Below are 24959 nucleotides of genomic sequence, written 5' to 3'. Positions count from 1 at the left end.
TTTCAAAAGTATTTGAGAACACAATGTTTTCATACAGACCTCTCATATAAAGCAAGGCCGAAGAAACTTGAAAAATGAAAAGAAACTGAGAAAGAGAGCAACAAACTTTTTATTCTGTCAGTTCCTTTTTTCACCTGTACACTAAAACAAATAAAAACACTAAGCCATATAAGACTGGTTGGTTTTGTTGCCTTTGATTACATAGATTTTTTTTTTTTTTTTTTTTACAAATGCATCCATTAAATTGAATCCTAAAAGTACAAACTATGATGCAGCATCTGTTGTCTCAGAATATGGAAGTTACTGTATCTGGCAGGAGATGTTTAAATGATCACATTCATGTAGCCAGATCTGTAAAGGCCATTCAATTACAAGTAAACACAGAGTCTAACGTACACTTAAACAGCAACTCTGGTCAGTAGAACAGTACTATGAACTGCATATTTACAGGAAAACTTGCACATAATAGAGATCATTTTAAATCAACCTTTTTTGTTGTTAAAACATAATCCACCCTTCGAACTTGTACTGTGCTGCTTTAACAAAGTTTGAGTACCTTGGAGATTCAAAGGCACATAGCACTTCCGATGCTTCCACAAACTCATTCTTCAGGAACATATCATAAAAGAACCAACCAGGTTTTTAAAAACTTTGGACTGCAAACTTTCTCAATAAAGTCTGGTGCACTTTTAAACATTGCATGCCAACAAGTAACTGAGTTTGCAAATATTTTTTCAGGTATACCATTTTCTAATTTCATGGTGACATCTAACATCATTACAACTAAGAAGGAGGAAGACAAATGAGCCACCACCCTTTTTCCAATGTTGTGTGCAAAAAATCAGTATTAATTCAGTCCAAGTATACTTTTAAATCAAAGCTCTTGAAAAAGTCCGTATACATCTTATATGACCAGTTTTACTAACCATACAGTACATCAGCATTTCCCTTGAAAAGCTTAGACCGTCCTAAGCAGTTTTAAAGTAAGCAATTATATAATGCTATCTGCATACAGAAATACACTACATTCACACAGGCAACCTTAAATTTCTCCAATAAACAGTCATGTCAAAATCTACAGTTTACTGAAAATACAAAGTTAGTTTTAACAAAAGCAAAAATGTTTGTGTGATTCAGTAAAACCTGTTTTCCAACATGATTAATTGCATTCATAAAGACACTAGTTGGGACAAATTAAGTATTTCCTAGAAGCTCAAAATGAGACAAAGTTTTTTAACTATGAAATGGCATACAAACATACTGATTTGTTGTTGGTTATTTCTCTCTCACTTAAAAAAGATCTACTAGATCAGAGTAAAGCAGGTACTTTTACATGTTTATACAAAGACCTCTCCCTCACACTAAAAATGTCACATACAGAAAATTTTCTCAGCTGTCTTTGACACAAAAGCTGCTTCTGTAAATTTGAATATTACGCCCTTCAGACCCTCATGACCAGTGCAACAATTAAACAGCTTTCAGAAAGCTTAACAATACCTAAATTTGCCAATTTTCCTTTACAGAAAGTATATACAAGTTTATAAATCCATGGCAGGGACATTACAATTATATTAACATCAACTCATTAACTGGATTCGAAAGATACTTGCATTCTGTGAAGACCCTATGGCTGCTGCCCATTCAATAGTTCTATCAAGGCACTGTGCAGTCATTAAATCTCTAGTATTCTCCAAGATGTGCTGAAGAATATTGTGAATGTGTTTAAGTTGTTAAAAAGCCCTGAGTCAGAACTTGCGTATTTACCACAGGCTTAGCTATAAAAATGGCACATACTAAAGCTTCTGCAGACAACAGTTTAGCTTTGTCAACACAAACAAGTTATGAAATGCACAAAAAGACAACAGTATGAATTCCAGCAACTTATACAAGACAGGTATACAATGTACTTTGTGGCAAATCACACGCTGCTATTGTACGCAATTTACACAGTAAATTTATAGAGTAAAAAACCTTCCCAATGTATTCAGACATCAAAACTGATGAAGCAAAAGAAAACTGATGCACTCCCCATCCCTTCCCAAAGACAAAGAACAGCTAGAGAAGAATTCAGCACTTTGACAGAAAGGAGGTAGCACTGCTAAAGGTTAGACTGTAGTGTTGTTGGGGTTTGGTTTTTTTAAGTGAAAACTTGACCCATGCAGCACAAAGAACAGGATAGGTTCTTCAGTTCACCAGCTGCTACTGGAAGAGTAAAATTAAATTTCTGACAATTAGTTTTGTGGAGGAAGCTCAGATCACTAGCTGAAAGCAGCTTCTTCAAACAATTTAGTGTTTACACTAACTGCAATTAATACTGCTAAAAATAATTAGACATACATAAACCATCTCTAGAAAATATCTACACAATAAGTACTTAATTATTTTTAAAAGACCATTTCACCCCTTTAAAAGAAGCTAATATACCAACTGTAAGACTATGCTAACAAGGCACAAGTACTTGTGCAAATCTGCTATATCCTCACCCAGTCCAAGTTAAGAACACCACCTTCTAATCAAACTTTCACATTTACAAAGTAACTTGTTTACTATCTCACCAGTGTAGTTTTCAGTATCCACTTCAGCAAAAAGGGATTTCTCCAAACCCCAACATACATATACACAGTAATCCAGCAAATGGAAAGTAGGTAACAACAGCCCAGATTTTGAGAAGTGCCATATGACCTTGGGCCACAGGAAGTGATGACACAAGTTTTGGGGGGGGGGGGGGGGGGGGAAGGTCAAACATAGTTATACAAAAGTTAACAATCCACAACTATTAAGCTTATTCTGTTAACCTCTTAGGTCATCTTTACACTTTAAATCACTGGGTAGTGATATGACTGTTTATGTCTCTTAATGAATGGAAAAGAAAGCATTTTACCTAAACATCTGAGCATACCTCACACTGAACAATTTTTAGGTGTATTGTTACTTGTTTCAAGAAACAAATGGAGATATTTCAATCAATTTAATTTCAAAATTGCTATTAAATGCTGGGGGATAGATGTAACAAACCTTACAACCCTTACAGTCTACGATTTTACAGTAAATTGGAGATAGATGCCTTACTGATTTTTCTAATTTTCACTTTGCTCAGGTGAAATTTAGACTTTAATCTTTTGCTGCAGACAGATGCACAGTGGTATTTCCTCAACTCTACTACTTGTTATGATCCCCTTTGGCTTTCAAGTGAACTTCTCATCCTTCAAATATGTTCTATCCAATTAAACATTTGCAATCTGTGCACATTGCACAGGTAACAACAGAATTAAGTGAATGAGCTTACTGGGTTCCTCAACACTAGTTCACCTTCTACATCTGTAGGAAAAGAGAGGGTCTGTATACAAATATGTATTTCATAAATGATACTTGATTTGGAAACATTTTTCCTCATTAAGTTTTTTGAAAGGCAAACTCCAGACAAGATACAGCTCTTGCAGCTGTCAATAAGAGACCTATATAAATAATTCAAGCACCTTGGTTAGCTTTTCTAGTTTTTCTAATTCCATTGTTTTTCTTGGCACTGAAATAGCACCAAATGGACATACTTCAATTTCAACTGGCACACAACACTGCTGAATGAGCCCAATCACAAACTCCTATGCAGTCACATACATCTACTGTGATTGCAGTACAGGAGGCTAAAGCTGCTTCTACGGCAGTACCTAACTCACTGTCTCCGTTTCCATAGGACTGTGCTGGTATTCAAGTACTGAGGGTGTTAAACAGTAATTTACACCTTCTCTGTTCGAAAGGACAAGCCTAACACAGCACTTACCTTTCTATGCTCCAAGTACATGCCTCCTGCAGACTTAACACTCAACTCCAGTTTCCTACCCAGGATGCTTCAGATCTGTTCTAAATCAGCTGAATTATTCAACTGATGCTAAGTTGGAATACTTACAAGTAACTCTGGCTTGTTCCAGCAAAAAAGAATTAGGAAAATGCAAACTGCTATACTGAGGTTTCAGTTTTGAGTTGCATTATCAAGAAGAGATCCACCCTGCATCTGTGCTGACAAGTTTGCAGAGGTGCCCTTGAGGAATTAAGAGGACAAAATATGTATGCCAGAGACAGAGGAAACCAAGGTACAAATCTGATGTGTGACAGGCTAAAACTCAAAATGGATCATCAAATGGCACACCCTACCATAGAAGTACTTCCAGGAGAAGCCTGACAAGAAACTGAAGCCTACTACAGAAAATTCAGCTGTAAAAAATGCTCCCAAAAAAAACCCCCAAAAAACCAAACCGAAAACCTTAGTGATGTGCATATTGGCCAAATGAAAATTGCACTGAACACTCAGATGCACGTGGAGGTCAAGTGGAGATAGCAAATTGCTGAACTGAAAAAAGGCCTTATATCAAAAACTTTCCAAAACTCCTTGAAATCTTGATATTTTAGAATAAGAACCAAGGAGAAAAAAAAAGGGAAGGCTGCTTCATTTGGCCAAGAATACAGATGCAGATTATCTGAGAACACATGACCACTAGTACACAAAATAAAACAGATCACTACAGTGACTCCAGATGTGATTGTGTCCAATGAAAAAACACTGAAAATAATGAGGAACAATTGGAATGCTGGATGAGGATTAAAGACGGCTATTGTAAGGCTGTGTATTACATCACTTCATGGTGTTAAAAGCCATTCTACATACACTTTTCCAATATATCACTGTACTTGTTTCCTGGAAAACTTTATTCAGTGTTTAAATCTTATTGCTTAAAGGTTTGTCTATCTTTACAGTTTACTAGTAATAGTCTTCTGAGGCATTTGCCAATGTTTGCACACTTCAGGCATATCAACATAAGCCTCTGAAGACAGACTGATTTATCTGAGAAGACCACAATTGCATCTTTATCTTTACTTGGATCTTTCCCTGAACTATCCTTTTGTCCACATTTCTGACATATGCAATGAGAATTCAATGATAAATTCATCTTAGCTGCTAGCAAGGCACCTAAGTGACTCCAGCATGGATCTCTTTATTGTTCTGCAAGAGCACATCCAAATGAAGTCTGCACAATGGCAAAGGGCTATGTGAACTATGCACTCAGAAAACTGTTGAATCACTTAGGAGTAAGCACAGATTCCTTTTAGCTACAAGAGATCCTTAAATCAGCTATTTTCTACCACCAAAAAGGAAGAAAGGATGCTTTTGTTTTCAAAATGTTAATAGTTTGCAGTCCCTGACAGTAGCATTTGTTTTGGGGGTCAGGAGCAGTTTTTTATCACATCAGTGACAGCAAACTCCTTCAGCCAGATTCAGCTCAACTTGACAAAGCTCAAAAAATTCACTGTTCTGTCAGCAATATCTTCATTTGCAGTATTGCTCAGTAATGCTCACAGATAAGTTCTGGTGTTAACACCCCACTTAGATGAATAATCAATATTAAGTATTCTCTTTTGCTGTTGACACTGTTTGCCTGGAGACAATGAAACTCACTTTAAAAGAAAGAAAATCTTGCAGAATCTTGTTTTTTTCCAAATTCACAGACCCACAATTTTTAAATGGCTCCACATGTATGTTTCTCCACAACTTATCAAATTCACTCATCTGAAAGGGATAACTGACCCACTGCTCAAATGTTCTCCTTTCCACTCAAGCTAAATGCAATTCCATGCAAAGTCAAGTAATTAGGAGAATTATGAAACTCACTATTTAAGTTACTTAGCTCGAACCTGTTAGACTAAAGTGCAGTTTTGGAAACATAATGTTTCTAAAACAGATTTTTCCTTTTCCTGTTTCCTACACAACCCATCCTCGGAACAAAGGGCATGATAAAGTCAGAATTACCTTAACGTATTCTGAGGCCTGACCTTATGGGAATAGTATATTTATTACTACTACGTATATATTTTGTATAGATTTTTCATGACTGTGTATTTCAAGACAGAAATTACTGTGAATCAGAACTGTCAGAGGAAATGTTGACACTCTCCAGAAAAGCCTAAAGCGAAAAAAATCCTAAATATTTATGTTTGGTAGTAACTGACAATATAAAAAAAAATTCCCTTACATCACTTGACATCTGATACATACATGATACACAGGAACAAAACCAAAATAAGATTGTCCCTTTACACTTTAAGGGGAAGAAGAAGACAGAAAGAAAATGAAAAAAAGACTGCTTTAAATTAGCAGTAGGCTTAGATGTTTTTTAAGAGTAAAGCTACAAGCTGACTGTTCAAATACTGTTTCTTTTATTTGGTGCATTCAGAGTCTTTAAACAATTACTATGTAATGAACCTGTGCTACAGTATTAGAAATGTTTCCATTAGAACCCTTTACTGCCTTTCAAACTTACAGAGATTTAAACCATCAACATGTCCTTACTCTTGCACAACCTAGTAAAAGACACTGGCCCCTGTTTAATACAAAAGGATCCTCCGTTCGATTGCCTTGCGGCATATGGGGCACTCGCTCATTCGGTCTCCACAAAGCTGACACGTTCCATGGCCACACAGAAAGATCATGTTCTTCAGGCGGTCCAGACAGACAGGACACATAGTCTGGAAAAGATTTTGACAGGTTACACAGTCAGTGGTAGTTGTTATACAGTACTGAATATGCAACATATGAAGTGTTGAAATTTAACAACAGATACGTGATCCTAAGCATTGCAGAAAATTGCCATAGCATAACCCAGCCATTAAACCAAACCGGGGTTTCTTTAAATCCCATTTTTACTCCACATTGACTTACAATATATGGGCTTTTCCTACTCCATCAAGACACGAGTAACTATGTAGATTTTTTCTAAATATGATTCCTTTTATTAAGACAATCTAGTCGTAGGCTGACATCATACTTTCAATATCATTACCCAAGTTTGCAACATTAAAATATTCTTCAGAAATATTCTCCTTTATGTCATGTAATATTCCAGGGAACAAAACACAAACAATTTGATGTATGCAATGCTTGGGTAATGATTTACAAATTTCTTCTCAGGCCATTCTAGCCATTCATTTACTTACCTCTAAAGACCAAGCACTCAACACCCACAGAAGGAATAAAAATGTTGCATAATCAATATGATATGTAAAAATTTAGTACTTTGTTTGAGGAAGTTATCTAGATTTTCAACCAAAAGAACACCTCAAGTTTCAACTAAAGAACAGTTTAGTAAATCTGTAACCTTAACTCATAACAGCAGCACAGCAAACTTTTAAAATCAGTTTTAATTGCTGAATGTAAAGTGATAGCCAATGCCCAAAAAAGATCTTTTTAAGTTCTTCAATGGCAAAATTCATTTTGTACCAAGCCACTAAGGAACAATGTCCTTCATCTTTTGCCATGTGCAGAAATTGAAGTTTTCATAAGGCATGTTCCTTCACCATAAACATATTGCAGCCATATTAGGATTTCATTTATAACAGTTTATCAAATGTTAGTAAATGAACAGATGTTACACCAGATGAAAATTGTTAAGACCACTCTATAATAGATCAAATCAAATCTAAGATGTCCTCAGATCTGAGACATATCACATATATCTAACAATTATAAATGTTGATCTCGTACATAATACAAAATACTAACAAGGCTCATATTTCAAATAAAAATTCATTTTATCACCATCTTGCACCTGTGACTTGTTTTTGTATTCATCATTGGGGCTTTATTTCAATTCGTTCATTGCATAAGAGAGAAACCATACCAAGGTACCCTATTCAGAATAACCCTGAAGCACATATTCTATGAAATCAATAGGTATTACTTTCTAGGATAGATAGCTTAATTGAAGACCAAAAAAAATTCACCATATTTCTGCTTAAGAGTTTAAATTGGCATGGAATCTGGCCAAATTACTATTTTAATCTCCAGGATACTAGTATAACGTACTAGCAGGAAAATAAAACTTCCAGGTGAAACCTTAAGTCAATTTATCTTTAAAAATAACCGTGAAGGGGGGTGTGCTCCAGCTTTGCCAGAATTTCCACAGTATTGTAACAAAACATTCTCAAACTAAAAATTTACAGAAGACTGTCTGTCAGTCCTGCTCATTTTTCCATTCACACTAAGTTACCACCTTCACATCCCACACGTCAATGGGACCTTTAGAGTATTCTTCCTTCAGTAACTCACAGACTTCAGACATCAATGGAACAGCTCCTTCCAATGCAATGAATACACAGCTGTGTGACAAGGATCTATAACTTGACAGCATTGGCATCACAACCTTTCACAAAGGACTGACAAAGCAAACACCAATCTTATCTTTGGGAAAATCCCCAATGGGTAGCCTTTATTCTATGTTTAGCTAATTATTTGCTTTTCTGTCTAAATGTAATGTCAGAATTACTGAAGCTACAAGAGTCTGTTTCTCTCCAAATGCTGCACCATCATTTAAAAATGAAAACATCCACTAAGGGACTCAGAAATAACAAAAAAATAAAATCTGTTGAAACACCATTACTTTGAACTGTTTCATTTGGTAAAGTACAGAAATCCCAACATTTTCACTTTACAGATATGCAGTATTAGAAAATTGCCCAATTTCTCTTGTTTAGTACAAAAGCAGAGTATATAAAATACATTAGCTGTTAAATTTCTTAACATGATACTACCTTAAGTTACTTCACACAGTAGGAGAACTCAGCCAGCAGGAACAAGCAGCTTCCTGTTTCCTACACAATTCTATTCTGACAGGCTTTTCTCAATTAGTTCAGCAGTTTCCCACTGGGATAGAAGCCCAGCTAACTGAGTTTTAGCCAACTCTGAAAGAGAATTCCTTACTTAACCACCATGTTACATGTACTTTTACAGTGAAAGAAAGTTCACTGCAAGCCTTATACCCCATTTGGGCAGTAGAAAATACGGAGTGAGAAATAAGCAGTATCTGTAACTATTGTACTATTAGTTTGTTAGAACATCCTCTGCATGAAATCCCATTTTCTACCTGCCTGACACATTTGACTCCTATCTTTTGAAGGAAAACAATTAGTATAAAAAGGCACTATGCCTGTTACATATGAGAATTACTTCTTCAGATAAATACTCTGGAAAAGTCTTCATTGCACCTTAAGTAGAATTGGGTTTGCAATCCAAGTAATTTTTTCTAACTAACAAGGTGTTTTAAACTGCTTGAAGTATGAATTCCTCACTATCAAAAGCAGTTTTTACAACAATATACAGGTGCACAGTGACAAAATAAATTTATTTTTAAGGAAGAAGAAAGTGATGTAAGTATGGTGAAGGAACATACATAAGATATTAGATGGATGATGGTGATTATGTATGAAATGGAGTGAAGGTATTGCAATTACAGTCAAAAGAGTTCACATTCAGGGAATCCCTGAAGAATGGTGTGGTCATCAGATGTGGGAGATTCTGTTGACATCAGCATCACTTCTGCTTGGCACCAGAAATAGTTTTAAAAGCTTGCTGCACTAACATATTAGATTATCATTGAAGGTTTGACTTGAAACAAAGGCTTATACCTGCTGAAAGAGAACAAATTAATTTTAGGTAGAAAAATATCAATTGAACACAAAGACTGAACTGTTACAGCACAAATCAAAAAAATACACAATTACAGTGGAATGCTGTGCATAACTTCAAGCACTAATTTAAAACATGACATCATCAATTTTAATCAAATCCACAAGTGTAGATTTGCTACTCACAAGTGTGATATACAACTTGCCCTGTCACAAGCCTAAGCACAAAAGACACTAAAGAAAGCCCAAGAGTCTCACACCAAGAGGCACACAGGGAACGACCAGAACCATCTCTTTCTAGTCAGATGCACTGAACGATTCTGGCTGCTGGCTAGCAAATCCCAAAGGTTAGGCAAAATCATAGAGAATAAAACAGCACCTAAGGAAAACTGACAAAAGCCCCCTGATATCACATCTAATCAAGAAGAAAAACTGTAACATAAAGTACTTTTCTTTTCATGTGCCTATACATAAGAATATCAGCATCCCCAAACAGAACTCTGATCTTCTATAACTCCTAAAGTACCCTGAAAAAATATATCTGAACAAAACAGATTACTTGCATTTAAGCATGCATCTGCATCTTCTGCATGTATCATTTCAAGTGCCAAAAAAGTAACTTTATTCTTTCCACTCAGTGCTAGAAAGTAAAGCAAAAGCTGAAGAGGAGATGCAAGACATAAGAGATGACAGAAACATCTGGAGCTTCTAGGTAAGACAGACATGCATTTTCAAATGACAATTTTCAATCTCCATGTTCTTTACAGATAGAAACTACACAGAAAACTGTTTTGAATATGTATTACTGGGGTGCTGGTCCATTCACCATATGACAGAAACAGCTCTTCACAGACATTCAGTTGAGCATATCAGCTCTCAAATTTAAGGCATTTAGAGACACAGCCCCTAAGACTGGAAACCTAAAATTCTAGCCCTTGCTTTCATGCACATGAACAGCTGAAACCAACAACTATCAGGACTAGATGTGATGCTGCCCTCACTGAAGTATTACAGACTGTTTTAAGCCTACTAGAGGAAAAGGCAAGCTAGAACACCTCAGTTTCCTGTATCTATGACAAGTTTTTGCCAATTGTGTTATACACAGGGAAGCAAAAGATCATATTATCAGGGTTCTAAGAGAATAAGCTCATTCATAGTCAGATACTCCAGATCCCTTACTGCTGAAAGATTTTCAAACATAATTACAGAAGATAAACCTTAACATTTAAATTCCAAATATTCAAATTACATGTACAGTAATTTCAAAGTTTTAAATTTGCAGTCACAGAGTGTTTTGAAGAGTGTGTTCACTACACTGTTCATATGACGGATAACAGTCAGCCATTGTTCCAAGGCACTTAATGAACAGACAAGTCAAGATTAAGGTAGGTACAGAACAGTGAAGATTTTCTATTTTATCACTGTTCTGTGAAAACAGCTTCTGCTGTTTCCTACATGCTCAGGTCAACCTAAACAGTCAGAGCATGTACTGACTGGGCAGAGAATCCTTTTTCAGTCATATCAACACACATGCTCTAACAGATAGATTATCAAACATGGCCACTTGATTTTTTTTTTTTTAACCTCATACATAGAGGACATACAAGCCACATGACACAAAAAATACTGGTCTTTTAACTTAAGTTCAAGAGCTGATGCACTTCAACATTCATTTTGCTTTAAATAATAGAGGATGAATTGGGTTTTTCAATTGGCTTAGTGGTCCTTACAATTTTTATCCAGCACTTTTACCTGTTCCTTGATGTCTTGCAACTGTTGCTGCAGCTTCTGTACATCTGCATTGACATTAGTGTTGTCTTTGTCTTTCTGCAAAACTGGAATGTTTCCACTTGCTGTAATGTAAAGAAAATAAGGACACATGATTATGCAGCAATCTAATAAACCAGGAATAATGATTTCCAGTGTCACAGCTACAATTTTTCAACTATCTAAAATAATGTCAGTCAAACATCTTTGATAATCTAATTAAATTCACTACACCATCACTGCAGCTCAACAAAGAATTTCTTTTAGTGGCAACACTTCTTTGACAAATATTTCCATAATAATGGTGTCTGTAGTCCCTTAATGTTCTCAGAATTCTTATTTGCCAGTGAACTTCCTGACATAAATATTTTTTGCCCGTGTTTAAAGAAAAAAAAAGCCAAATCCTTTCCCATTTAAATGAATTTTTATCTACAGAGATGATTTTGGTGTTCAAAAATGCACAAGTGTCTTGGAAGTAGTTTATTCAAAATTTGAACAAGCTCAGATTCCTGTATTTGACTGATCTGAGAAGCCATATTACTATATGAAACAGAAAAATTGTCAAGTCTTAAATTTCCAGTGTGAGTATTGAAGACCTGATTTTAATGATTATTCTTATATTTATTTCAGAACATTATGCTAAGAATGAACTAATATTCCAGTTCCCATAAACTCAACTGAAATACTGTGTATCATATATACACACAGAGCAAATATAAATAATTCATAGAAATTACTCAAAGAAGTCACATGAAGTTTAAAAACTAGTCAAAGCAGAAGATGTAAAACTGGACATTCTGTCAGGAAAGTTGCTTGTACCTAGATGCAAAATACTTACCACTCCTTCAGAGCTCCAGAGGTAAAAAAAATACATTTGTTTGCTCATTTGCACAATTACAGACAATCTTCAGCTTTTACTTCTTAGGGCATTAGTAGGTGGCCAAGTCATCACACGTTTTGGATTCTAGTCTGAATGCTGGAAGCAATTCTCCAGTGTAATGACTTCCGGTGTTACCACATTTGCTGCTACCAATGCAGAAGGTAGTGCAAACAGCAAATGAATACCTGGGTTAACACTGTTTTCATTAAACTTTTCTTCAGAAAGGAGAGGAAGATTTAGATCATTTAAGAGAATGAGAGTAAGTTGGTGGAGGAACATGAAAGAGTATGGGCTCTGGAGTCACTCACAAATATCATCACTGGTATCTTCTGTACCTTTCCCTCCGCAGCACATTATGAAAGGCACTCTTCGCTCAACCACTGCCCGACACTGTACACATTTCTTCATCAAGCTTGCACAATCTGAGGGGACAGAGAAATAAATCAATTTCATTTTTCTTCTTTACTATCCCATGAGTTTGTTTATTCACAGTAACTATACAGCAGTGACTTAACAGATGCTTTTAATACAAAAAACTACTTGAGTTTACCTTCAAATAATTTTCTGCAAATCACACCTAAACAATGCCCTGTTTGGGATTCAAAGTAGATCTATTCTCTATCTCTTTTTAAGATATTTCAAGTGAACAGATTCCTCTTTCTCCAAATGGATGTTCAGTGCACAAGAACTAAAAAAGTTAAAAGGTAATCACACATTTGAGACCAGAATTTCCAAGAATGTCCTGGCTATCCCGCTTTTTGCTTTAGAACAATGGATCTCACTAACTGTCCTAATGCTCCAGGGGCAAAGAGGTACAGCTCTTTACCCTTAAGAGTAAACTAACATATTTTGATATAATCCTAGAAAGGGGACTGTAATTTTTCTACAAAAGGCAAGTTATGTCTCATAAATGCTGAAAGGTTACTGTGAATCAAGAGAGTGGGTCCTATAAAATACACAAAATTGAAGACTCTCTCTCATTCTGCTTGAACAAGACGTCCAGAAAAAAATCTGGAAAGAAATCATCTACAACTGTTAAAACTTTTGCTGTCCTTGTTACAGCTTAGACTTGGTAATGTGTATTGCACTGCTGAAATCCTTCACTACAGTAATCAATCTTCTTGTTGTCTTCTTTGCTGGGAAATGATTCAAAAAAACTTCTCTCATCATCTTTCAACTGCAGACAGTGAAAGAGGTCAGATCAGGATAACTATAGTCAGTGATTTGATGTCAGCTGCCTCAGCCAGAAGAGAGGAAGAAACCAGACTTCTTTAGCAAGTAAGAAGTTACTCATGGGAATGATTACCTTCCCTCTGATGTAGATGCTCATCAATAAGGACTGCTCTTCTCTAGGGAAATGACCCTTCAACAAAGCCCTGAAATGTCTGGAGACAAGGTCATAGCTGCATTCTTATCCACATATACTCAAAACCAAAAAACTTCTGGAAATCTCCTATGTATTTTTTCACTACACAGGATAAACCAAAGTGAAACATAACTAGTGCTCTTTGCAAAGATATATGATGTGACTTTTGGGGCAAAATACAGCCCTTGAGCAAATCTGTAGATTAGTAATGAAGCATACCAAGTATTTATTTACAATATTCTTTTAAAACACTATCTGCATATCTGAATGCCCTCAAAAAGCTGCAACAAAACAACAAAATTGATTCTTATTACTTCCAAAGTGTTAATGATATACAGTAGGTGTCTATAATGTGAGCAAGCCTACTCACAGTTAAATAATTGAGATGAAAGACCACATGCTTTCTAAATTTTTGAAAATCTCCACTTTGTCCTCCAATTATTACCAGCATGACAAATAATACCAAAATTCTGATGATCACACCAGACTACCAAGTAAACTGAACCTGAAATCAGATTACTCATGACCTTTTTGCAATCAGATTTAAAATGTTCTGTTTCACGATTACTTCAAAAAGAGGTTTTGCCAAGTTACTTACTCTCACAGGCACACATATGACCACAAGGCTGGAAGAGCACTGCTGCCTTTTTGTCTGAACACACTACGCATTCTTCAATCTGTCAATAACAACACATACACATGAGTAAAATTTATCTCCTGCTCTCTACATTAATTTCCAAGGTATGTGGACTTCAAGAATCTCTATCTAGTGGGGCTTTTTAACTAATTCAGCACCTCAAAATGCAACTTAAATGAGTTCTAACACTAACTTTTAAGAACACATATTTGCTGGCAATTTTTACACATTCAGTACAAGGACAGGCACAGAGAAGCAGTGAGGACAGCATAGATTTCTTTCCCTTTATTCTTTTCTCCTTCTTTATTCTTTTCTCCTTCTTTATTCTACCACACATACCTAAATCAGGGGTTGTTCAGCCTGGAGAAGAGAGATCTATGGGGTGACGTTATTACAGCCTTTCTGTATCTAGAGGGGGCTTATAAGAAAGATAGGAACAAACTTTTTTGCTGGGCCCATTGCAGTAGTACACAGGGTAATAGTTTTAGACTAAAAGAAGGCCAATTTGGACTAGATATAAGAAAGAAATTTTTTATGATGAGGGTAGTGAAACACTGAACAGGTTACCCAGAGCGGTGCTAGATGACCCATCCCTGGAAACGTTCAAGGTCAGGCTGGACAGGGCTCTGAGCAACCTGATCTCATTGAAGATGTCCCCGCTCATTGCAGGGTATTAGATTCACTTAAAAGAACTTCTACAGAAATGTTTTAATATTCTGGGTTAGGGTTTCTCAAGTCCTTTAATATGAGAGCTGTATATATCATGGAACCATCAAATGGTTTGGGTTGGAAAGGACCTTAAAGATCCTCCAGTTCCAACCCTTGCCATGGGCAGGGACACCTTCCACTAGACCATGTTACTCAGGGCGCCATCCAGCCTGGCCTTGAACACTGCCAGGGATGGGGCATGTATAGTACGATCATAGACATCACATACAATTCCATTTATACTGGCCTGGACCACCTCTTCCAGTTCATAGAACCGTTGTCCTGATTCATTCATTCCTTAGCCTTGCAGATATTACTCTAAGTTTTTATTCAGAAAAGTACAACAGAAGTACTGACCAGATATTCTAATCTCTAAAACTAATTCAGCAAAAGAAATCAAAGGAAGGTTATTCACAAAGCTTAGCTTTCACCTAGGAAAGCTGATTTCCATAGATTAACTTCTTTAAATGGATGAGTAGGGGCAGAAGCCTCACTTGGCTGCTCCAAATCACCTGGTGGCAGAACCCTTTCACTGATTATAAAGTCTAGAGAAAAGGAGCTCCCATTATGTTAACATTTGGCTTTTGAACATACACAGTGCAGAAGAGTGAATGGTGTAAGAAGAATAAGAGAGTGAGTAGTAAAAACAGTACAAATTTATATTTACAATTCTTATATTTGCTCTGAGATGGAGGAAAAAAAACAACATGCCACAGAAGCAGACTAATCAAATATGTTTGGAAAAAGTAAAAAAAAAAAAAAGTTTCCTAAAAAACCAACCAACCAACCAAAAAAAACGAAAAACAAAAACAACAACCAAAAACAAACCCAAAAAGCTAAAAAAACCCCAAAGCCAAACCAAAACCAAACATAAACCAAAGTGCAGAACACAATTTTTTTTTTCAACAGCTAAAAAAACCAGGACAAGACTTGGTTATTACAAGGAATAAAATAGTACTCAAACAGAAAAGCAAAGTTTTGACCATATGGTCAAAACTACTTGGGAGTAACCATTTGAGAAACCTTGGTCTCCAAAATAGGGCATGACTGGTTGATACTCTGAAGAAAAAAGACAGCGTAATGCAACTCATGTTTCCAAACAAAGAGAAGGTGAAAGCTGAAAGTAATTATTATCTACAAAAACAAACACATATTAACTCAGTTTACAGCCAAATCATCTTTCAAGCAGCCCTAAGGAATAAAAGAACTCAGAAGAACTAAATATTACTGAGGGAAATCATGCTTCAGAAAACAGCAATTTATCTTAACATGAAGAAAAGAATACCATGGCAGGGGGGAAATAGTCTATTTCAATAAAGCATCCTCAGGTGACTGTATTAGGGAACTCTGAGGACCTGAACAACAAAGACATTGCAAGGCAGGGAAAGGTAGGTATGACAGGCAAACAGAAAAGAGCAAGATATCATTATGATGCAAAATTAATTCCATCCAGTGAGACATGTGTAAGGCATAATACCACATAAAATAAGCTGTATATTTCCTCAACCTATTTTTTCGCTTTTTTTTTTAACTTTTCCATTAAAAAAGTAAAGAGATTTTTTTACCTTTGTCCTAGACTGAACTTGTTCTTTACAGATGAGGCATTTTTTCACCCGTGGTGAGCACAAAGAACACGTGGCAATGTGGCCACAAGGGCCAAACAGAGTATCTCTCTTCATGTCTGAGCACACCATACACTCTTCTAAGGTTTCAGAATCATTGTTGATCATAGACGGACTTCGGGAACCAACCTGGCCACTACAAAGAAACCTTGCAGTCAAACTTTTAAGAACTAAAAATACCCACTTAGTTTAGAATGCACATCAGCTGGCTGCTCATATACTCCTACGCACTCGGGCATAAATGTATGATCATAAAGCAATCTCAACTACCTTTCCAAGAAGCACAGTTGACACTGGAATGCAAGGTCACAAACTCGGCTAAAACATTGTACAGAAATAGGACACGCAAGTCAGCGTGTCGTGAACGTAAAAAGCCGCTCCCTTTCACCCTAAAAGCTTGCTTTACTAACAGAGACACGCACGGCCCGTGGTTCCGATCCGCAGAAGCAGCACTTGGGCCTCGCCCGTCCCCACGGCCGCAGTGCCCGGGCCGGAGCTCCGCGCTGCGCTCGCCCGCAGAGGGCGCGCGTGCCCCACCTCCCGCCGCTCGGGAGAACAGCCGAGGGACGAGACCGGGACACATGGGCACACACACACAGACTCCGAAAGGAAATAAGCGCCTTGCTCTTTACCAGGGCAGCGTCAATAAAAACAGCCGCGCCCTGGCACATTTTAAAAGTACAGTTTTGATTTCCAGACAGGAATTAAGGATGAGAATCATTTAGGGCAAAGTGGTGGAACACAGCCTAGGACAAGGTGAACCATCTGATACTGCATGGACCTGATAACATGGTATTTCTCTGAAATCCTAATTCCTAAAGATATCAGAGCCACCCCCTGGTTCTCTTTTTACAGAATCATACAGTTGTTCAGATTAACAGGTACTAAATAGGTCACCTTCTCAAAGCAGCATTAACTCTGAATTCATACCAGGTTATAGCGGGCTTTGCCCATTAAAACTTGTACAGACAGATTTCAGAACTTCCTAGGCCAACCTATTCGCAATGCTTAGTTACTCTCCCAGTGATTTCCCCCAACCCTCTTGTGAAGTCCTACCAACCTCCATCTGAAGATTGTCACCCTCCTGTTTTCCCCCTTCCCAAATTAATATGCATGAAAATCCCCTAAGACTTGAGTACATTTCAATTAATGTATTTGTCAACAGTATTCAATGTACCATAAAAACATAAAGAAGCACACACACACACAAAAAAAAACCCCAACAAAAAAACCCACACAAAACCCCCCACCAAACCCCCAAACTTGCAGTTTTAATTAGCTATTGGTAATTATAGGCACAACATTTTAAATAAATCAGTTAATCTGTGGAAAGCAGGGGTTTGGAAACTGTGCATTTTATGAATATACAAACCTGACTTTTTCTTTGTGACATTTAGCCAAGGCTTTGCAGAGACTTGGATCAGGGCAGAGGTCGAGAGGGGACTGACCCTTCTTGTTACGAATGCCGAGGTCAGCCCCGTTGGCTGCCAGGAAGCAGGCAATAGATGCAGCACTCTTCTTCTCTGCTCCTTGAGTGCCAAGTCCCATTATTAACTGAAAGAAAACGAATACATAAGCAAGAAAGACTCTCTAAACAGTTAAGAATCGTCTGACACACACACATGCACATATATGCATAAATCTGTAAGCCCAAGGAAGTGTCTCTAGAACTAAAATCAAAACAATTGCTTTATTCTGAGTCAGCTATATTCAGCTTTCCTTTAAGGAACTAAAATTCAGCAAGGAATAGTTCAACTACTGAAGCACTCAATCTCCTGCACACCTATACTCACATGTGAAGTGGCTGTCCTTCTATGCAAGCACTGTAAAGGGCAAAGTTTCAGTGGGTATATTCAGAACACACTTCAGTATACTCAAATTGCTGAGTTCAGACAAAATGCTACCACTGCACTTGGACTGAAAACACAGTTGAGCAGAGAAAGGAACGCACACCTACTTTTAGTCTAGCAAGTAAAGTACCTGCCCAAGAAAGTAACTGAATTTCAGTCTTTCTCAGCCTGGATGGATGAACACTCATACACTGTCCCTCCTGTCTAATCACATAATGCTACTTTGCCCTTTTACAGCTGTCACTGTATCCTTGGGTTACTGCTTCACAGGGTCAGCTAGAAACTCTAAAAAGGCTGACTACCATAGCCCAGCAAGGAGAAGATTCCCCTACTCCAGAGCATTCTGGGCCTGCTCCCAGCATCTTTTTGTATTAAAGCTTGATCAGATAAAATGCATTAAGTATAACAAAAACTACACATAACACAGAACTGCTGGCATCACTAAGAATCCCTCAGCAAACTACACTACACTGTATTCAAAGAAAGAGCTCTGGCAAAGCTAGGGCAGCTCCAACTCAAGGAAACCCAGTTGTCTAGGAAAGCATTTTTTTAAACCTCAATCTATACATTTGGGTTTTTTAATTAGGAGTTCTTATATCAATATGTATCGCTGAGGCTACAAGACTCTTAGACTCTTGATGGTTACTTTATGAATTCAGATACTGATCCTGTATTCTTCCTTAACAGTACAGCTCCAAAGGCTTCATACCAGGAAAAGCAGTAAGTTATGGAAACGAATTGTTTTGTGGTGTTCAGATAAGAGAAAATTTTCATTTATCAATTGAGACCATTTTTCTGCACTTCAATTAGAGCACTGGCTGAAGCAAAGCAGAGATTTTATCCAGCTTCAGTCCTGGTACTTTGGACTGTGTTATTAGTCCAGCCAAGGCAGCACAGCACCCAGTGAAACTGATTTGCTCCAAGGTTGGCAGAGTCACCATGGAACAGACATCTACATTGGTCACAAAAACCTTAGGTCCTAAAATGCCTCTGGCATGCTGTACAATTTGAAAACACCAGGACAACAGTGCATCCTGTGACATTTCTCAGGAAGCCTGCAACTTTTCAGGCACAAAGAATGAGAATACCACAAAACCAAGCCATGCACAAAATATTCTCCATTTTGTCTTAGTGCCCAGTATGGCTGCAGCAAGCTACCTCTGGAGGGGGCTAGCCCTGAAATGCATCAACACAGGCCAGTCCCAGCCAATTCACCAGTGAGGGAGAAGCCTGAGTGTAATCCACAAGAACCATATAAATATCATCTAAGTAATTATAACTAGTGAGCTACCTTTGAAGCAGTAAACACCTTACATTAGCTTCTTGCTTTTAAGTTCGGATTTAGGCAGTGGCATCACTTAAAAGCATTTTAAGTGTCAGAAAGACACCCATATTAAAATAAATAGCACAAAATGACCCTGGGAATAATACATTTATTTAGGATAAGAAGTACTCTAGATGCCACTCTAGGCATCTGTAATAAAGCAATTCAAATTACTTTTTTGTGGTGGTGGTAACTATACTTCAGAAAATTTCTCCTCCTCCCAGCTGTACAATCACCACAATATGCTGGATGGAAAACTTAAAAATTATTTAAAGAAATGGGGCTCACTGCTCATAGTGCTTGAGGACAGAAATGTTTTTCAAAATGGTACCTGAGTAGGGCTTTGTGTACTATCAAGATTGTTCACTACATGCATTGTAAATAGTCTATCAAAAATTAACTGAAGAAACCTGACAAAAATTGTTTTAGATGTAACATAAAATATCCTGAGCTGGAAGGAATTCACAAGCATCATCAAGTTCAACTCCTGCCCCTGCACAGGACAGCCTCAAGATTTGCACCAGGTGCCTGAGATCATTGTCCAAAAGCTTTTTGAACTCTGGCAGGCTTGGTGCTGTGATCACATCCCTGGGGAGCTTGTTCCAACAGGCCTAATGTTGGCATTCAGAAGGAACTACTAAAAAAAAATCAGTGTTAAAGAATTCATTCCATATAGTTCATTTATGAAGTAAGTTCATGATTATCAGTAAAACGTTTTGTTTCATATTTTAAACAGTGGTCAAAGTAAAAAGTAATAAATGGTACAATTTCAATGAGTTGCTGTCAACCCAACTTGATCAAATACAAAAAAGCCCTAAAATCTGGCAAGTGAGTTTTTCCTTCTTCAGTTTATTCAACTGAAACAAAAATAGAAATAATTATTTGTTGAAGTACTATGTACTACAAAGAGGCACCCTACAGGTCTCAGTAGGTTGGAACCTCCAAGACAGCAGTCCAAAGTTAATTAAAATTTAGCCAAGCAAAAATGAGCTCTAAAATATTAAATATTTATAGAGGTGCGTTGCTATCACATAGCCTAATGAAATCCAACATACTTCCCAATCTTTAAAGGAATTAATGAAGAATAATAAAACACCTCCCAAAACAAACCCTCAACTTAAGTCATCACATTTATGAAAAGAAAGCCTTACTGATTCCCAGGCTAAATTATTAATCCTATTTATCTTCTATTATCCATCACCTGTATTTGCAATTCCATGCAAGACAAATTACCAATGTGTCTTTGGATAGGTTTAAAGGCCCAGATGCCTGCACATATTTTCACAGCTTTGATTCTGTCTTTGTTGATATTCAATTCTGGGCCAAAAGCGGCTTAATATTTAAAACCGTTTAATGGCAAAATCTATAGAACTGTAGAATTCTATACAGAATTTTTTAATAGAAAAATACAGAGTTTTTACCTTACTTTCATTTAAATAAAGGTAGACAGGTACAGGTATTGTTCTCATTTACTGTTTTTCACAAAACATTTTCAGGACAGTTTGATTTGCTGATCATCCTAAAGCATTTTCAGGTATATTTACTCCATCTTTTACATATCACATAAAATAAAAACAAGCAGGTTTTCATCTCTCTGACGGAACTTATCTTCTCCACACCGCTTTAACCTCCCAAATTTGTTAGTTAGGCAAAAATTTTCTCTGCAGCTAAACAAAGTGCAAAGAAATGACCAGTAGTTTGATCACACTAATAAAGGAGAGGAGGTACTGGCTAATCATGGTTTTTTAAAACTTTAAAACATTTTTAGGTGATCAGAGATACAATGATGAGGGATTTTTTTCTTTGTTTCCCTTGGTCTTATTACTTCAATAGAAATTTAAAAATAAATTACACTTTTGGTTCAAACTAAGGATACCTGTCAAACAAAACTAGAAATAAAACTTAATTCTCTAAAACCTGAAATCCCCCCACAGAGAAGTTTAAAAGGTGATGGAAAGAAACCCCACTTCTTGTGTTCAAACCCTCAAAACTCAACACACAACTCTAGTTTCATTCTGGATGCCATTAGTAAGATTGGGCAGAGAAAGCAACTCATAAAATGCTGAATCTGAAAAAAAAAAAAAAATTCATCTCCCTTTCATTCATTCCACAGTTAAATACATGAACACAAAGTATTCTGGCCACCTCTCATAGAGTCCATTTCAGATAATGGAAAAAACTGAGCTGTAACTGCTCTTCTTGTCTCATTTAAAAGGACACAAGCATTTTCTTACACATGCTAGTCATATTTTAAATCTCCTTCAAAGCTTATTCCAGTGTATTTCAGTGACAATAAGTAACCAATTTGAAAAAAAAAATTTGTACAGTGGAACTATTGTTTTGAACAAAGTTTTTTAATAACGTTGGTGTGTTTGTGAAATGCAAAAACATCACCCTCAGCTGAAATTAGAAAAAATACTGTACTGGTAACTAGTGGTTCAGCAGATCTGATCCACCATTATGTTGTGCATCTTTAATATCTAAAGAAATAATTGCTTGTTTTTCTCAATCCAAATTGCTTCAGAATTTTAATTCTCCTTTGTCTCTCAGGTAAACTATAAACTTCACCTTTGCATATGGCATTCATACAGCTTTTTGGGTGTGAGAGTTTCTTTTTCTCAGTAAAACATTCCGTTTTTTATTACCTGGAGGCTTTTTGACTATTTCCTTACTGCAGCACAATTTCTGAAATGAACTCTGTCAAAAATAGGCATATCAATAAACATACAAAATTAAGAATGCCTTGTTCTAACAGAACATACTCTTAGAAAGTTATAGAAGCAACGAAACAATTAAAGCTATAAAGACATGCAAGATGCTGAATCACAGAAAACTATTTCAGTCTTATTCTGTACTGTAATACTGTTTAATTCTCTTTCCAAAAAAGCTACTTTGATTTTTTTGGCAGCCATACGTGTTCACTATAGAAGAGAGATTTCCAGAAATATTTTTGAACTACATATCCCTCTTTTTTTTTTTAAACAAAGGTAATGACTTCATGTGAAAAGCCACATATAACAACATGATTTCTGCCTACACTGCAGTTTAATGCAGAATGTCTACATAAACTTATGTTGCCAAAAACCAGTCCAACAGTACAGAACTAGACAAACTAGACAAAGGCAAATATACAGGGGGAAAAAAAAGGAATAAATAAATGTGGTTTATTTACTGTGTTCTTTGATGGCTCCCAAGCAGTATCTACCTTGCCCACATCTTGCATGTCTTGGAGCTGGCGGAGCTGTGACAGGGTGTGGTGTCTCAGGGCTTCATGCAGGGGAGTATCCCCATCTTTATCCTGAATATCCAGTTTAGCACCTGCACGGACTAGGAGCTGAAAAGAGAGAGAACCGAAATTTAACAAAAAAACCCTCCTATTTAGAATTAATTTCAGAAAACTATGGTTTAGGATTTTCTAGGAGGTTCAAAAGGGCCACTCTTATCTTGCTACAATTCACAGTTGCATTTATTTAAATTTCTTTTCCATACCTGGAGCTCAGCCCTCAACCAAAACATTTATCTGTCTCAAATATCAAGCTTATTACAGCAGAAGCCTAATGCTTGCCTGTCCTCTGAGTGCTACAAAAGACACAATTTTAGAGGATTCTTTCTACTTTCTTAGACTTTAATTCTTGTAAGGCAGCCTACAAACAATGTAATTTATTACAGCAATATGTGCAATACTTTTAGATAGGTATATATTCTTTACTGTTAGGTTTCAATGACCTCAAAAATCACCACTTTCATACCATGCTAAACTTTACAACTTAATTTACAGTGTCTTCACATTAGTAAAGCAGTTAAGCACGTACTTCAGTTTACCCTAATTCAGCAGAAGACATAAAAACCAATGACACTATTAAAAACTCTCTCAGAACACTTTGGAAAGCAATGAACTGTAAGACTCGTCTCTAAGGCTAATTTTAGACACCCATTCCTGGTCACATGACACAAAACAAGCACAAGGCTGCACAGGTCCTCCTATTCCTATGGCCTTTGCATACAGCCCTTCCATAATTCAGTCCATCAGAACTTTCTTAAATACACTGTTAGACAAAACAAATCAACACATGCTGACAAAGAAATACCAACTGCCCCTAAAAATTAAACCTTGTCACTGTCACCATTCAGAAACCTGTAGGCAGCAGCTGAGGTTTTAACTTTAGTTTTTGAGATTTTGCTACTCTGCAAAATTGGGATTAACAGTAGAGACAAAAGGCATAATCTAAAACCAAGAATACATTAAGAGGGATCTCTGTCTTTGGAACCCACATGCTGGCAAGGAGATCAGCTTCTCAGAACCAAAGCATCTCAGACTTCAGAACAGGCTAAAAGGAAAATAGCTTATAAGGAACTCAAAGCCTAATTTTCAAGAAGTATGTGCCTCCAATTATTTGCATCTTATCATTTTCCCCAACCTTTTCTTCCACAACTGAAACCAAGAAAACAAGCTAATAGTTGAGGCAGTCTAGTCTCAACTTCTTACACTCTCTAAATGGATTTACTCTGGTCCAGTTTCTTTTCTCATATTCGTATCTTGTGTCTGCCACTAGCTCTTTATTGCTTAGAGTTTCTCCTGGAATCCCTGACTGCCATAGAACTTGAGAGTCTTTGCAGAAGTTTAAAAAGAATTTTTAAAAAGGCAACCTTTGTCACCACCACCCTTTGTCATGGCAGCAGGGCTTTTAAAAGAACCCTGCTACCTTTGACCACTATTCCACAAATGCCTGAGGGTACAAACCCAGCCCTGGAAGGTATCCAGTAGGAATTAATTTTGAAATACAGAGCCAACATGTTCTTTGCATGGCTGCATGAGCTATTTTAGGACTCCTTAAAGTTAATCCAGCTCTGAAAAACGGATACAGGGTCATTCACTTAAACATTCTCAGATATAAGCATGTCAGTCCAACGCACATGCTAGTTCTACATGCCTACCTTCCTGCTCATCTGCTACATTAATATTGTATTCCCAGGTACTTTGTCTGTTCCAGAAGGGCACAAGAGTTCACCAAATAGCTGCCAAATACCTTGCAGGATGCAAGTGGCACTGACTCTAGGAAACCATTCTTCTGGTAGCAAGCAGTTCCAGATATAGGGCCATATCACATGTTTCACTGTAATGGGATCACACCCATCAGCCCTCGGAGAGGGAGAAACCTTTACGGTAAAATAACGCTTAACAGAATACAGGTCTGCATAGGGGGGACAATTCTCTGTAGGCCTGAATAAGAGACAGTTTTTCATACTGGATGCCTCTACAAAGACAAAAAAATTACGCCAAAGGCCAAGGCAAGGTTGATGTACCCACTCTGAGAGCAGTGAGTGCTCTCTCTGAGCCTCAAAAGCCCACAGTAG

At 37.0% G+C, this 24959-nt stretch overlaps 1 protein-coding gene across 3 annotated transcripts in view; it reads right to left on the bottom strand.

The window, feature by feature from the left end:
* Positions 1–6184: 6184 nt before the first annotated feature.
* Positions 6185–24959, bottom strand: part of MIB1 (MIB E3 ubiquitin protein ligase 1) — a 72152-nt gene continuing 53377 nt past the window's right edge. The window contains exons 15-21 of one of the 3 annotated variants that reach the window (XM_069004599.1): positions 22777–22938; positions 17803–17984; positions 16374–16566; positions 14062–14140; positions 12433–12519; positions 11203–11303; positions 6185–6516 (exon numbers count right to left, since the gene is read on the bottom strand). In XM_069004599.1, coding sequence (XP_068860700.1) covers positions 6376–6516; positions 11203–11303; positions 12433–12519; positions 14062–14140; positions 16374–16566; positions 17803–17984; positions 22777–22938 — 945 coding nt within the window. In that variant the 3' untranslated portion in view covers positions 6185–6375. Of the gene's footprint in view, positions 6517–11202; positions 11304–12405; positions 12520–14061; positions 14141–16373; positions 16567–17802; positions 17985–22776; positions 22939–24959 lie in introns of all 3 variants that reach the window. The other 2 variants (XM_069004601.1, XM_069004598.1) reach the window with 2 other exon arrangements.

Source organism: Aphelocoma coerulescens, chromosome 2 (genome assembly GCF_041296385.1).
Source record: "Aphelocoma coerulescens isolate FSJ_1873_10779 chromosome 2, UR_Acoe_1.0, whole genome shotgun sequence".
NCBI classification, from domain to species: Eukaryota; Metazoa; Chordata; class Aves; order Passeriformes; family Corvidae; genus Aphelocoma; species Aphelocoma coerulescens.
Note: the sequence above shows the minus strand (reverse complement) of the source record. Positions and strands in the feature narration are given on the sequence as shown.